The sequence below is a fragment of the Convolutriloba macropyga genome, chromosome 6 (assembly GCF_964194025.1).
Source record: "Convolutriloba macropyga chromosome 6, txConMacr16.3, whole genome shotgun sequence".
Lineage (NCBI taxonomy): Eukaryota > Metazoa > Xenacoelomorpha > Acoela > Convolutidae > Convolutriloba > Convolutriloba macropyga.
Window position 1 is genome coordinate 48,253,706 of NC_134473.1, and position 16,963 is coordinate 48,270,668.

The 16,963-nt window shown below is 35.9% G+C and overlaps 2 protein-coding genes across 2 annotated transcripts in view; both read right to left on the reverse strand.

Annotated features, from left to right (window-relative positions):
• Positions 1–6,983, reverse strand: part of LOC142341723 (uncharacterized) — a 111,077-nt gene extending 104,094 nt beyond the window's left edge. Inside the window, exon 1 of the mRNA XM_075392889.1 lies at positions 6,806–6,983. Coding sequence (XP_075249004.1) covers positions 6,806–6,968 — 163 coding nt within the window. The 5' untranslated portion in view covers positions 6,969–6,983. The remainder of the gene's footprint in view (positions 1–6,805) is intronic.
• A 4,002-nt stretch (positions 6,984–10,985) lies between these two features.
• LOC142341722 (uncharacterized) overlaps positions 10,986–16,963 on the reverse strand; it is a 70,417-nt gene continuing 64,439 nt past the window's right edge. Inside the window, exon 14 of the mRNA XM_075392888.1 lies at positions 10,986–11,137. Within this exon, the coding sequence (XP_075249003.1) occupies positions 11,005–11,137 (133 nt within the window). The 3' untranslated portion in view covers positions 10,986–11,004. The remainder of the gene's footprint in view (positions 11,138–16,963) is intronic.

The window sequence follows — 16,963 nt, forward strand, 5'->3', positions numbered from 1 at the left end:
AACGGAAACTATGCGCACAAAGCAATCATTGAAACGGAATTTTCTTCAAGAAAAACATGGCTAGTTTGTCAGGGATTTTATAACGAGAATGGCACCGACGGTCGCGCGGACGACGTAGCGGCCAGAAAATCTCTTTTTGCTAATTCCCAGGAAAACTATTTTATTGGAAAGCCGGCGAGTGATATTTGAACTTGAGATAAACACTTACTTAGTGTTGTTACTCTGCAAATTTCATTTAGAAGGTCTACCAATGATTTTGCTGTAATTTCAGAGTTAAAAAAACATTACAAGGTTTAAATAAATGAAGCTAATCTCAGCGTTAGAAAAATGACAATAGCGGATCATGTTTTGACAGCAATTGAGAAAACTCTGCTGTGTACCGCTATACAGAAGCATTGCCACGAACTTTTTTTTAGCTACAACTAGATAAGAAGTTGGAGCCATGAGAAAATTTTCTCGAAAGAACCTGTACGACGTATGATAAATGCAATGGCAACAAATCAAGCATACCTCGGATCAAATCGCACTAATCCTTCTCACTACCAGAAATTCATTTTGAGCCAAATTGTTTATAGAAATGGTCAACCTATTGTTGGAACTCCGGTCTCAACAATTTTTAACCACCGCATTTACTTCATTACTCTGGATTTTTTTGACAAAGGTGGGCATGGCATAAATCTGGACAATTATCCCAATCACTTCATTCTAGCTTTTGATTTAACTTCAACGCAAAAAACTTCATGATTTCATTCATCCAGAACTTACAAACTGCTCAATTTCGGTTAAACTTACATTTGACGGAGCATTGGCAGCCAACGTAGAAATTTGGCTTCAGGGCAAAATAAGCTCAACGTTTTATGTTAATTCGGAACGAAAGGTGACAAAAAACTCAATTATCACATATCCCACCGCTGGATAGTGATAAAATACGCTATTTGTTGGGAAAATGTATTCAGTTGAAATATTATTTTTAGGCAGTTTTTGCAGCGGACAATTTCCCAAAGCTAACAAAAAAAGGATTTATTATAGTTAATGCTTCACCAGCGCAATATGAAGGAAGTCATTGGATGGTTATTTTGTTTCACGAAAACAAAGTTTATTTGGCTGACCCGCTCGGAATCCCCATACAAAACTACCAAAATTGTATTCCCGTCTGGTACAGTTTTACAATGAAGTAACTCAAGTAGTCAAACTTAAGCCAGTTCAAAATCAAGGCTCAAAACCCTGTGATCTTTTTTGCATTTATATTGCGCATGTGATACTTTGTTATGAATATCCTTTATTGTTGAATATGAACGATAATGATTTGCTACGCTTTGCTAATCATATGCTCTAACAATTTTGATTAACGTTTTTTTGCTCAACTCTTTCTTCAAAGACAACAAAGAACACAATTATTAATTAGAAGGTTTCGATTCCATATTAAAATCTGTCAATATCGCATTTTTGTCAACATGCAAACAACCATAGCCACTATTTAATATCTAAAGTATTTTGTAAAGCTCACCGTACAGACCACCATTATGAATACTATAAAATCTATCAATCGTAAAAATCGGCAAAAGTCAGTTTGAGTTTGAACTCTACTGGTAAAAACACAATCAACTTCAGGTAATTTTCGCTTAGTGTTTGCGAAGTTCAATTGGTGTTGCTTATTGTAGTTCATCGCTTCGTCAATTTCGTTCATTATTTTGCCACGAAAAATTGTCTCTGATAAGTTATTTTTAATAAGTAGTTTAAAACAGGTGAAGAGACAAGGTATACTAAACGGTTTGGATGCAGCAGACTTGAAAAAAATCAGGAAGTTGATCGTTGGAGGCAATAACATGATAATGAAATCCAGGTACTTTACAAAAATCGTCATGCGTATGCAAGCAGTAGGCAAAGATCTTTGTTACTGTGTGGTTAAATATGGGCTCACTTTGACATATAAAGTAACGATATTGTTTGTCCAACTATCGAAAAAATTCTGGTGTGCGCTCAACAATTGCCTCCACCATTTTGGTAATTAATATTCTTTGTCACTTCCACTTGCTTTATTTGTAATTTTTTGTCGTGATTTTTTCGCTCCTCCACCTTTGTACTGGCCTTTCATAACCACTTCGCTGCCTTCGTTTATTTTTCTTTGCAGTTCCTCGAGACGATAGATCTTGAATCGTTTTTATTTTCGGGCCGAGAAGATCGAATTCAACAGCCGAGAGAGTTATTCTTTAGTTAAAGCGAAATTCCTCGGAGTCTTTTTTGAAGAGTCGTAGATTAACATATGTTCGCGTTGTTTCGTATGTTTTCACTGAAGCAACAACAACCTGTTTAATAGAGCACGAAATTTCGTGGTAAAAGTCACTATTAATTTGAAAGGAAAATTTTTCAGTCATAATTTTTCAGTCACGCTGTAAGAGGAAATTAAGAAATGCGGCTTGCTTTGAATTGAATCGTAAAGATAACGCAATACCAATGAAAATATTTAAGAGCACTTTCCCCCGCTTTGGCTTTACATGGTCGATTGCACAGATATGCTAAAAATAGAACTCAAACTCAAACTCCGCATACTTTTATGGCTGCCACACCCAAGTTTTGTCTACCATGTAGTAAAATCATACATGAACACTCCAAAGATGTCTTCAACGAAACATATATGGGTTAATCGCCGGCAAAATTGTCAAAATCAGGCCTTTTGTTCTTATTCTCTCACTGTTTATCCACAATTTCAGTACAAATAATAAGAATGATCTTGTACACTGAAGATTGCACAATTTGTTGTCATCTATTTTCGCCAACTGTTCTTTTTATAAAACTTGTTTCGCAAAACAGTGATAGTTTTAACTAAAAACATTAAAAGTAACAAAAAAACGTACATTCAGCACCCACTTAATCACTATTATTTGTTTCGCCAAGCCGTTAAATAAAAAAAATCGTCGTAAATTGCGTTTCAACTAAGAAACAATTCTTTATTTCACATTCTTTGCCCAAGAAACATCAATTTTTTTCACTTTTTTGTCAAAAAAAGCCGAAAAATAACAAAAAAAATCAAAAAAAACTAACAAGAAGTAACAAATAATAACATATACTCAGCACCCACTTAATCACTATTATTTGTTTCGCCAAGCTGTTAAATACCAAATTTTCATCGTAAATTGCGTTTCAACTTAGAAACAACACTTTATTCTACACTTTTGCCCAAAAAACATCAATTTTTTTCACTTTTTTGTCAAAAAATGCCGAAAAGTAATTAAAAAAATCAACAAAAACTAACATGCAAACAACACCTAATTAATCATTATTAATTGCTCGAGCAAACTTTCACCCTATCAAATTTTGTTGCCAACTTCATTTTAACTAGCATAGAACATTTTATTCTACATTCTTACCTCAAAATTACCCATTTTTGCAGATTTTTGGCCTTTTTTCATCAAAAAATACAAAAATATATGTAAAAGTTATCAATAAATAATATTTAATATTAGCCCAATTCCTTAGCAGTATTTCAACTACAATATTTTAACATTTTATAGGGTGTATAAAAACGTTTATTGGCGGCGAAAAACAATTTTTTTAAAACTCTACCACCAAAAAACAGCAACTTTTGCACTTTTTTCAAAAATTTCGTCTGTTTTTGGCTCAAAATGATTTCAAAAATACACCTTAAGCGCTCCACTCAAAATATTTTCAACCCGTACTTTTACCAAAATTCAATTGGCCCCCCTATCGAGCATTTCCCGACACCGAAATGAAACCATAAAATCACTTTTTTAACCAATTTTAGACAAATTTTAAACCCCAATTTCTTCAATTTTTCAGCCAATTTTCACAATATTTTCCCCATTCATTCTCATGCGCTACTTACAGTTCGAAACTACTTGAAACTTCTCTCCAAGCTTGAAAATCAACAAACTTCCAATTTCATTACTTCGCACTTACCTGTTAATTCAAACAAAGGGGCAATAAAAACCCATAAAATTAATACCACTTGTGCGGTCTGACTCGCAAAACTATTAAATTTCTTATTGGAACAAAACTTTTTAAAAATAAACTATTTTTTTCTTCCCTTACCTCAGTATTTCATCGGGTTTCACTCATTCACCGCACCAAAATTTTTACAAAAATTTTACAAGTTCCAGAACTCAGAAAACACCAAATTCACAAAATAGATTACAAGTCTTTGCCAACCACGGAAACAAAATTTTCGAAAATTTTTACAACTTTTCGACATGGGCAACTAGAAAAGCCCCCACGTTAAAACATCGGAATTTTCACTACTACTCCCATTTCATTGATTCAAGCAATTTGCAATAGGAGCAAATAGAAACATAGCTGGCAGGTTGCCAGAAAATAGCCGCAATAGCTTCGTAGATCTGCAGTCTCAAAAAATTCAGTAAAAAGACAGACAAAAAAAATCGTCTTTTCATTAAGGCTGATGTTATATTTTATTAAAAATCTGTATAAGTTTTTGCTGCCTCTATTAGCTGCTCTCAAATAACCTTCATTTAGAGTGACACACACCCATTTTACCTTATCTCTTTGAACTAAAGTAAATAAAAAACAATTTCAAAGTGAGGAAGTCATTTTTGAGAGTGAGGTAAGTCAAGTGTGACCAAATTAATCACGCGAATCAAGAAAAAACTCGCTCCACTAAGAGCAAAAAATGACGTCACACACGCATTTTAGTTTAAATTGCATGAACGAATGAACAAAAAGCAGGTTTGAAGTGATTGTGACGTCATATGGTCGTAAAAAAATCGTGTAGACGAAATAAAAAAAAACCAAGAGAAGGCCAATAATAGCCCCAGCTATCGCTGTGCGGCTATTAATGAAAGATAACAGCACTCAGAGAAAAAACAAACATAACCGACTAAACGTCGGAAAAATTGCTCTCGAACGACTAGTGGGAGCTCTAATCAATAGCGGCCCTCTTCAGTCGGGGGGAGCCTAAATGGGACTAAGAAGTTCTATAGTGGGCTTCAAATAACCACATTAGAGGTTAACATATACCACTATTAAGATTTAAAGTAAAAAATGACACCAGTTTCGGCGCACTTTTCATTTGACTTTAAGTATTAAGTTGCCGCCAATTGAGTTCAGCTGCTTGAAATTGTGATTAAGAGGGAATTTTAGATCACGCGAAATGCAAAAAGTCAAGGGCGTAAAAGTCACTCGAAAAGTCAAAATTGTCAAGCGAAAATTTTGCACTACGTTCAAGAGCAATTAATAAGAGAAAACAGAAGTCAAATTCACTATCCAAAACCAAAAATTTGTTTCAGCATTAACTTCTCACTTCACTTTACAGGGCAATTTAAAAAATCACACTGGAACTCTAATTGTTATTTCGTTCCGTTTACTACTCCACCGTGACTCAAATCGCAACTCTATTTTGGCTTCTCATTAAAAAGTCGAATAAAGTCTGAACAGATCTTTAAACGGCGCAACAACACAATCCAAATATCTTTGGATTGTGAAAAGACAGTGCCTCAATACAATTCAAATTCTTTGACTTGTAAAAGACCAGGAACATAGAAACCGTCAGCTTTCAGCTTCGCAGCCTTAAAAAACATACCCGGCAGATTGCCGGAAAATAGCCGCCGTTGATTCCAATAAGCATGATTGGGATTGAACGAATAGAATATATTGAAAAAAAAAGATTTTGTACAAAAATATTTTTTAAGTCCGATTTATTTTGATGGCATTTCGTAGTTGAACATACTTCTGTTTCTTAGAGAGAGGCTACAGGGGCTAATATCAACACCAATAAGCATTAGAGGTGGTAACTAAGACTTATAGGAACGACGTTCAAATAGCGGGCATCTAAAATTGGGCTTTATGGGTTTATCCCGTTTCTACTTCTGACTTCAATTTTTTATACTGACTCTGTTCATCTTGAATTGCTTTGCTGAGCAACTGATGTTCAAAATTACTTTTAGCAAAATGAGAGAAGAGAGAAACTAGCCTAGAGAAGTCAAAAAGATTTCACGCAAAATGTTGAAAAGGCGGCAAAATGAGGTAAAGCGAAACATTTTTTTATTCGACGAAGTAAAAAAAAAATAGGAGCGCTATAATAGCCGGCTGAGAAGATGAGGGCGGCTATTAACAAGTAGAAAATCATTACTCCTCTTCCAGTCGTAAAAAGACACACATAGTGGCTTCAAACCTCGTTTGAAGACGTGAAAAATTGCTTCAAACTTCTCTTGCAGTTTAAGTATTATTTGAAACAATATAAACTGTTGTAAGGAGCTTAATAACATAACTGACTATCATCGTGCGAATAGTTCTCAAACGACCACTTTCGTTGAATCGTATACTGAATCGCTTTACCAATTTATCCTGTTTTTGAGGACAAAAAAAATAATGGAGTCACACAAAAAGACAGCGCCTCAATAAAGATCAAATTCCTTGACTTGCAAAACACCAGGAAGACAGAAACCCTCGGCTTTCAACTTTGCAGCCAAAAGACATATAGAAAATCATCACTCCGCTTCCAGTCGTAAAAAGACACACACAGTGGCTTCAAACCTCGTTCAAGGACGTGAAAAATTGCTGCAAACCTCTCTTAATAACATAACTGACTCGGTGAATCGCATACTGAATCGCCTTACCTATTTATCCTGTTTTTGAGGACGAAAAGTTATTGGCGTCACAAAAAATCGGTCAAGCAAAAAAATGAATAAAACAGACCACAGGACTAATATAATTGTACAAAATTCATTTGAGCGCAATTAATCAGGTCGGCGTTGAGAAAAGCTTTTTGCACGTCATTTTGGAGCTGTGAGTAACTTCCAGTCCCAAGTTCAATTCACGTATTGTTTTCACCCACCTGGGAGGGATAATTTGAGTGCCTGTGCAGGAATGACAGTTGAAGTAGGATCGCTTATCGAAATGTCAGAAGTTGGTGATTTCACGTCTGTTGTCAGTGCAAACTCCCTAGGAACTGGCTTCAACCTATAATCAAAACTCCTTAAAAAGTTTTTAAAATGCATCAAGCATACACGATAGATTGGCGGATAATAACCGTTTGAGACCTGCTAGTTAAAATACCATAAAAGCATAAAAGAACAAGAACTTCAATTAAATTCCATCCTTATTTTCAAATGAAAGTTCAGACCCTATGTCTTTCAAGCAATTTAGTCTTATGTTTAAAATCTTTGGGGTGATCTCTATTGAATTTCATTCAGAGTATACATCAGCGTTTACATTTACCGAGGCTAGTAATTTCCGTTCAAACAAAAAATACAGCACAGTAATAACTATACATTGAGAGAAGAACATGAAAGGCAAAGGAACGCAAAATGACGTTTCTAAATCTTTTCCTCCTTTTTTCTAAATTATACACAGTTGAGATACCTCATCAAAACTTCTCAAAAAATCTTGTTATACCGAGTCGACTCACTCCGCGTCCACATAGTGATTTTAAACGAACAAAAACATCGACTTGTGTAAAGCGAAAAACTTGATCAAATGGTAAAGCGAACTAAAAAAAAGGAGAGCGCGTAAATAATAGTCGTTGAGAGGCTGATGGCAGCTATGAAATACTACCGAGAACATAGCGAGCTATTGACGCATATCAGGATTGTAAAAGAAAAACAGAATTTTTTTCTAAGTGCCAGAGAGACTTCATATTTGGTGTGCACTTTTAGTTAGCTTCAAAAATTATCCGTAACTCAGTTTTTAAACTGAAGTCTATTGAGCTCAATACTAAAACCAACTAGCAATCGCTGTATTGAACTTTGATAACCTAATGCACTGACCTGATGACTGGGCTTTATCCAGTTTCTTTTGATTTTGCTTATTTTACATTAACCCTATTCACTAAATTGCGTGATTCAATGAGTGAAAGAATTTGAAGTACAGTCAATTTGAGTCAAAGGTGAAAATCGTGGTTTATGTGAAACGAAGAACGCGAACGAAAGGTTACATTACAGAGCGACTTAAAAAGGAGAGCACCTTTATAATAGCCGAAGGCTACTGGCTCATGATGGCTACTAAAAAGAACAAAGACCGCGGAATACAAAAATAGACAGTAACAGAATAAATCTTTTGTAGGCAAAACAAACAAAAATGCTACCACACTAAACAAAAAGCAGAAAAATGGACAACTCAACGTACAAAATGGCGGTAACAAAGAAAATCCGCTTAAACATGGGAATCCAATAATAGAAAAACCACTAAAGAGCATCTAAAACTGTGCAATTACAAAAATAATCTAAAATGCATCTTAAAATCTAATATTTGCTTCAAGTCTCAAAAACAATCCCAAGTGGACATAAAGGTCGTCAAAACCGTGCAAAACATATGAAATTTCAAATGATATATAGCCAGTGCAGTGACGCAAATCGGGAGTGAGACAGATAGAAAGAGATAAAAATTCAAAGAATTTTTCGATGTCAATAAATGGTCTAATTTGGTCCACAAATTCGGTTGGATTCTAAAATTATACTTATTTCGGCATCTCAACTGAAGGCTATGGAGCTTAACAATAATGCCACCGATCAATAATTCTACGAACCGTAGAAAACCTAACGCACAATGACTTAAGGACCGGGCATCAAAGGTTTATCCCGTTTCTTTTGAATTTGCTCCTTTGACTTTGACTGTAATCACTACATTTCAATGAGTAAAAGAATTTGAAATTGAGTGAGGTCAAACAGTGAGTGATGTAGGCGGGAATTGTGAAACGGAATCTACAAACGTCCGAACAATTGCCGCCTGTAAAAAAACGTGAAGGTAAAGTGAATTTCACAAAAGAGAAGAGCGCCTATATAAAAGCCGTTGAGAAGCTGACGGCGGCTATTAAAATGCACTGAAACAAGCAAAAAAATGAATTTTTTGTTTAGGTGAAAGTAAGTACACAAAACAAAAAAGCATCTATTCTCAGTAATAAATGTCGAAAAATTGCTATCAAAATAACTAACCACATAAAACCTCAAAAAATTATAAAAAGAGGCAAAAAGTTATTCAGTTTTAAAGATCGACCCAATATTTATACCACTTGAATTAAATACTCAATAGAATCCCGATAAAAGCCAAATGGAACCACAAAAAGCTCCAAAGCCGCTGAAAACTAGAAGAATACAGAGCCGCTACAAAGTGTCCAAAAGACAAATCGACCAACAAACGTCCAAAAGACAAAAAAACGACCAACAAACGTCCAAAAGACAAAAAAACGACCAACAAAAGTCCAAAGAATTGCTTTAAAAAAACTAATGCTGTTGGGTACGGTAACCCGGACCAACATGTTCACTTTTCGGCGCACTTTTCATTTGACTTTAAGTATTAAGTTGCCGCCAATTGAGTTCAGCTGCTTGAAATTGTGATTAAGAGGGAATTTTAGATCACGCGAAATGCAAAAAGTCAAGGGCGTAAAAGTCACTCGAAAAGTCAAAATTGTCAAGCGAAAATTTTGCACTACGTTCAAGAGCAATTAATAAGAGAAAACAGAAGTCAAATTCACTATCCAAAACCAAAAATTTGTTTCAGCATTAACTTCTCACTTCACTTTACAGGGCAATTTAAAAAATCACACTGGAACTCTAATTGTTATTTCGTTCCGTTTACTACTCCACCGTGACTCAAATCGCAACTCTATTTTGGCTTCTCATTAAAAAGTCGAATAAAGTCTGAACAGATCTTTAAACGGCGCAACAACACAATCCAAATATCTTTGGATTGTGAAAAGACAGTGCCTCAATACAATTCAAATTCTTTGACTTGTAAAAGACCAGGAACATAGAAACCGTCAGCTTTCAGCTTCGCAGCCTTAAAAAACATACCCGGCAGATTGCCGGAAAATAGCCGCCGTTGATTCCAATAAGCATGATTGGGATTGAACGAATAGAATATATTGAAAAAAAAAAGATTTTGTACAAAAATATTTTTAAGTCCGATTTATTTTGATGGCATTTCGTAGTTGAACATACTTCTGTTTCTTAGAGAGAGGCTACAGGGGCTAATATCAACACCAATAAGCATTAGAGGTGGTAACTAAGACTTATAGGAACGACGTTCAAATAGCGGGCATCTAAAATTGGGCTTTATGGGTTTATCCCGTTTCTACTTCTGACTTCAATTTTTTATACTGACTCTGTTCATCTTGAATTGCTTTGCTGAGCAACTGATGTTCAAAATTACTTTTAGCAGAATGAGAGAAGAGAGAAACTAGCCTAGAGAAGTCAAAAAGATTTCACGCAAAATGTTGAAAAGGCGGCAAAATGAGGTAAAGCGAAACATTTTTTTATTCGACGAAGTAAAAAAAAATAGGAGCGCTATAATAGCCGGCTGAGAAGATGAGGGCGGCTATTAACAAGTAGAAAATCATTACTCCTCTTCCAGTCGTAAAAAGACACACATAGTGGCTTCAAACCTCGTTTGAAGACGTGAAAAATTGCTTCAAACTTCTCTTGCAGTTTAAGTATTATTTGAAACAATATAAACTGTTGTAAGGAGCTTAATAACATAACTGACTATCATCGTGCGAATAGTTCTCAAACGACCACTTTCGTTGAATCGTATACTGAATCGCTTTACCAATTTATCCTGTTTTTGAGGACAAAAAAAATAATGGAGTCACACAAAAAGACAGCGCCTCAATAAAGATCAAATTCCTTGACTTGCAAAACACCAGGAAGACAGAAACCCTCGGCTTTCAACTTTGCAGCCAAAAGACATATAGAAAATCATCACTCCGCTTCCAGTCGTAAAAAAGACACACACAGTGGCTTCAAACCTCGTTCAAGGACGTGAAAAACTGCTGCAAACCTCTCTTAATAACATAACTGACTCGGTGAATCGCATACTGAATCGCCTTACCTATTTATCCTGTTTTTGAGGACGAAAAGTTATTGGCATCACAAAAAATCGGTCAAGCAAAAAAATGAATAAAACAGACCACAGGACTAATATAATTGTACAAAATTCATTTGAGCGCAATTAATCAGGTCGGCGTTGAGAAAAGCTTTTTGCACGTCATTTTGGAGCTGTGAGTAACTTCCAGTCCCAAGTTCAATTCACGTATTGTTTTCACCCACCTGGGAGGGATAATTTGAGTGCCTGTGCAGGAATGACAGTTGAAGTAGGATCGCTTATCGAAATGTCAGAAGTTGGTGATTTCACGTCTGTTGTCAGTGCAAACTCCCTAGGAACTGGCTTCAACCTATAATCAAAACTCCTTAAAAAGTTTTTAAAATGCATCAAGCATACACGATAGATTGGCGGATAATAACCGTTTGAGACCTGCTAGTTAAAATACCATAAAAGCATAAAAGAACAAGAACTTCAATTAAATTCCATCCTTATTTTCAAATGAAAGTTCAGACCCTATGTCTTTCAAGCAATTTAGTCTTATGTTTAAAATCTTTGGGGTGATCTCTATTGAATTTCATTCAGAGTATACATCAGCGTTTACATTTACCGAGGCTAGTAATTTCCGTTCAAACAAAAAATACAGCACAGTAATAACTATACATTGAGAGAAGAACATGAAAGGCAAAGGAACGCAAAATGACGTTTCTAAATCTTTTCCTCCTTTTTTCTAAATTATACACAGTTGAGATACCTCATCAAAACTTCTCAAAAAATCTTGTTATACCGAGTCGACTCACTCCGCGTCCACATAGTGATTTTAAACGAACAAAAACATCGACTTGTGTAAAGCGAAAAACTTGATCAAATGGTAAAGCGAACTAAAAAAAAGGAGAGCGCGTAAATAATAGTCGTTGAGAGGCTGATGGCAGCTATGAAATACTACCGAGAACATAGCGAGCTATTGACGCATATCAGGATTGTAAAAGAAAAACAGAATTTTTTTCTAAGTGCCAGAGAGACTTCATATTTGGTGTGCACTTTTAGTTAGCTTCAAAAATTATCCGTAATTCAGTTTTTAAACTGAAGTCTATTGAGCTCAATACTAAAACCAACTAGCAATCGCTGTATTGAACTTTGATAACCTAATGCACTGACCTGATGACTGGGCTTTATCCAGTTTCTTTTGATTTTGCTTTTTTTACATTAACCCTATTCACTAAATTGCGTGATTCAATGAGTGAAAGAATTTGAAGTACAGTCAATTTGAGTCAAAGGTGAAAATCGTGGTTTATGTGAAACGAAGAACGCGAACGAAAGGTTACATTACAGAGCGACTTAAAAAGGAGAGCACCTTTATAATAGCCGAAGGCTACTGGCTCATGATGGCTATTAAAAAGAACAAAGACCGCGGAATACAAAAATAGACAGTAACAGAATAAATCTTTTGTAGGCAAAACAAACAAAAATGCTACCACACTAAACAAAAAGCAGAAAAATGGACAACTCAACGTACAAAATGGCGGTAACAAAGAAAATCCGCTTAAACATGGGAATCCAATAATAGAAAAACCACTAAAGAGCATCTAAAACTGTGCAATTACAAAAATAATCTAAAATGCATCTTAAAATCTAATATTTGCTTCAAGTCTCAAAAACAATCCCAAGTGGACATAAAGGTCGTCAAAACCGTGCAAAACATATGAAATTTCAAATGATATATAGCCAGTGCAGTGACGCAAATCGGGAGTGAGACAGATAGAAAGAGATAAAAATTCAAAGAATTTTTCGATGTCAATAAATGGTCTAATTTGGTCCACAAATTCGGTTGGATTCTAAAATTATACTTATTTCGGCATCTCAACTGAAGGCTATGGAGCTTAACAATAATGCCACCGATCAATAATTCTACGAACCGTAGAAAACCTAACGCACAATGACTTAAGGACCGGGCATCAAAGGTTTATCCCGTTTCTTTTGAATTTGCTCCTTTGACTTTGACTGTAATCACTACATTTCAATGAGTAAAAGAATTTGAAATTGAGTGAGGTCAAACAGTGAGTGATGTAGGCGGGAATTGTGAAACGGAATCTACAAACGTCCGAACAATTGCCGCCTGTAAAAAAACGTGAAGGTAAAGTGAATTTCACAAAAGAGAAGAGCGCCTATATAAAAGCCGTTGAGAAGCTGACGGCGGCTATTAAAATGCACTGAAACAAGCAAAAAATGAATTTTTTGTTTAGGTGAAAGTAAGTACACAAAACAAAAAAGCATCTATTCTCAGTAATAAATGTCGAAAAATTGCTATCAAAATAACTAACCACATAAAACCTCAAAAAATTATAAAAAGAGGCAAAAAGTTATTCAGTTTTAAAGATCGACCCAATATTTATACCACTTGAATTAAATACTCAATAGAATCCCGATAAAAGCCAAATGGAACCACAAAAAGCTCCAAAGCCGCTGAAAACTAGAAGAATACAGAGCCGCTACAAAGTGTCCAAAAGACAAATCGACCAACAAACGTCCAAAAGACAAAAAAACGACCAACAAACGTCCAAAAGACAAAAAAACGACCAACAAACGTCCAAAGAATTGCTTTAAAAAAACTAATGCTGTTGGGTACGGTAACCCGGACCAACATGTTCACTAAGGGCTTCAAATGACGTCATGGGAGGTTATTATGGTCTACTAAGCAACCAAAGCCGCTGAAAACTAGAAGAATACAGAGCCGCTACAAGTCTAAAAGACAAATCGTAAAACACAACCAACAAACGTCCAAAGAATTGCTTTAAAAGACTAATGGTGTTGGGTAAGGTAACCCGGACCAACATGTTCACTAAGGGCTTCGAATGACGTCATGGGAGGTTATTATGAACTAATATTAAGATTTGAAGTGAAGTGAAATAATGACCTCATTTATGAAATTTTCCGTAGTAAACTGGCTCCCATTGAACTCGGACAAAGACAATCCCTAAGGGGCTTCAAATGACGTCAATAGAGGTATTTAAAAACTACTATCAAGATCTTAAGTGAACAATTGACAAAAATTTTGACACTTTTCGTAGTCCTGAATATTTAACACTACGCTAAACGGTTATGTACGGGCTTCTCTCACAATCGGTTTTACTTTAGCAACATACTGTAAAAGTAAGTTTTTAATGCGCTCCATTCAAATCAACCAAAATTCAAGTCTTGCGTGAAAAAGTGTCTCGAAAAGTGAAATCGAACGAATAATCGAGAGCAAAACGGTTTGCATAAAAAACATATGTTTACAAAAATTGCTGAACTTCGTTCCACCAGCAATTGAAAAATTTCCCCAAATATTACCTTTAATAAAAATAAATGCTCAGAACATCCAAAAAACCCAACCACAAGGTGCCTATTAAGATCTGTTTAAAACCACTAGTCCCAAAGTTAAGAGTTCGAAATTGCCGTACTAGACAAAAAATTTGATCGCTGAGCAAGCATCTTTTCATACATATTATTTTTGCCCGTGCTCTCTCTCTCACGAAAAGTTTTTGAACGCCGAAACCACTCTTTGTTTCTCTGCATTAGACTATTGTTCAGCAGTTAAACCTGTTTTTACGTGCGTCATTGATTTTCACATCCTTTTTTGCTGCTACTCAATGCGTCATTGATTTCCAAATCCTTTTTTGCTGTCACTTTTTAAATAAAAGATCACAACTCGAATCGCTTAATCAGTGCATAGTGCACCCCAAGACTCCAAGAGCACTCGTGGTATTACCTGTTTATCCCGTTATAGGTGAGAAGAAATGGGTCAGACGAAAAATCGTTCAAGCAGAAAATTGCATAAAAAAGACCACAGGGCTAATATAATTGCTACAAACTTCGTTTGAGTGCAATTAATGACAGGAAATAAAAACGAACCCTAAGAACTGAAATTATTCTTTCACGTCCTGCTGTGCTGTCACAACTTTTGAATGTAAGATCATAACTCTGATGATGTTAAACAGTTTTGGCGAATCGTGATTTGAGCGCCGTAAAACTATCAGAGCAATTGAGGTAAAACATGTTTAGTTCATTTTCGGCGGAGGAAAAGTCAAATTGTCAGACAAAAAAAATCAGCCGAAATGTCACTAAAACGAAAAATAGCATAAAACGACCAACAAGACCAATATAATTGCTACAAACTTCCTTTGGGAGCCATTAAGCATGCATAATTAGCAGGCTGTACCTCAAACAATTTCGGTTAAAACCGAAGCTCGGTAAACCGTAGGTTACAAACTATTTTCTCAGTTTTATTTTCATCTGAAGCTAGCTCGAAAAAATCACTCCGACGTTTTAACAAAAATGAAGACTTATTTCGTTTTGTCAACGCAATATTGTTTTAGGGATGCTATCATTAGGAGTGTGCAAGCGAAGGAAAGGGTGATTAACCGGTGCGGAGTCAAGCGCTTGGGGGAGTAGGGTGAGTTGTGGGAAGGCTGGAATAGAGAGGGTCCAAATCGCCAGGTTGGAGGAGGGTGAACGAGGGTGTTGAGGACAGTTAGGCTAGGAGAGTCAAGCGATGAGGAGGGGGTCAAGCGATGGGGTGAGGGGGGCGTAGAGTTGTGGGAGAGCTGGACCACATTGCCTGATACAATGAGTGAAACTCCATTTAGTTGAAACAGTGAGAGAGGTATGTCAGTGTCAAAGGTAAAAGTGGAGGCTTCAAAAGGAAGAACAAGAAAAAAAGGTGAGAGAGCGAGTTAAAAGAGGAGAGCATCTATATAATAGCCGAAGGCTACTGGCTGAGGGTAGCAACGGTAGCAAAAATAGACAGCAACGGTCTAAAACTTTTGTTGGCAAAACAAACTTAAAAATGCTACCAACCAAACCGAAAGTCAAAAAATCGGAAAAGTCACCTTTAAAACTGATAGCAACAAAGCTACTCTGCTTAAACAAGGGAGTACGATAATAGAAAAACCACTAAAGAGCATCTAAAACTGTAAAATAGCCTTAAAAAGAATCCAAAAATCCTATATTGGCTTGAAGTTACCAATGCAATCCCAAGCGGACGTTAAGGTGTTCAAAAGCGTGCAAAAATATGCACATTTTTTAAAACAAAACATAGCCGGTAAATTGCCGGAAATCAGCCGCCCTCACGAAAATCGGAATTGAAACATAGAAAACAAGAGATAGAATTTCAAAGACTTTTTCTATGTCAAGAAATGGTTAATTTGGAGCGCAAATTTGATTATATTCTGTAATTATATTTACTTTGGCTTCTAAAATGAAGGCTATGGAGCTTAACAACAATCCCAGCGATCAAAAGTTCTAATGAACGTTGATAACCGAATGCACTAAGACTAATGACCGGGCTTTGAAGGCTTATCCCGTTTCATTTGACATTGACCATATTCACTACATTACATAATTCGATGAGTGAAAGAATTTGAAATCCATTAAGTTTAAACAGTGAGTGATGTAAACGGAAATTGTAAACAGAACCTCCGAATAATGCCTAACAAACGTCCGAATAATGCCTAATACAAAAAACGTGATCAAAAGGTAAAGCGAATTTTAAAAAAGAGAACGCCTATATAACAGCCGTTGCGAAGCTGACGGAGCTATTAATATGTACTAAAAAAGCAAAAATCGAAATCATCAAAATTTTTGTTTCGGTGAAATTAGATAGCACAAAAGAATAAAGGTTCTATTCTGTACTCCCCAGCCGCTGAAAACTAGAAGAATACAGCTGCCACAAAGTGTCAAAAAGACAAATTGTAACATAAACCGACTATTAATGTCGGAAGAATTGCTCTCGAACGACAGGCGGGTGGATAAACAATTGACCCCACCTGAATTCGAACCATTGACCTCACGCTTCATAACCATATACACTGCCGACTGTGCTATTTGGCCCCTATAGTTGCTATGCTGCAACCGACTTTATATTAGCAACAAGTGAGAGCAATAGAGATCACTCAAAAATGAAGAACGAAAGCGTGAAAAAGTCACTTGAGAAGTCAAAAATTGATCTAGAAGAAAAACGCAAAATGGTCAACCAAAAAATTCGCATAAAAAGACGAACCATTCTACAATAAATGCTATGAACTTCTTTCAAGAGCAAGTAAAAAAAGCGAACGACAAATATCCGAAAAATTGCTTGAAAACAACTAATGGGGTTGGGTTAGGCAACCCAGACAAAGATGTTCACTAAGGGCTTCAAATG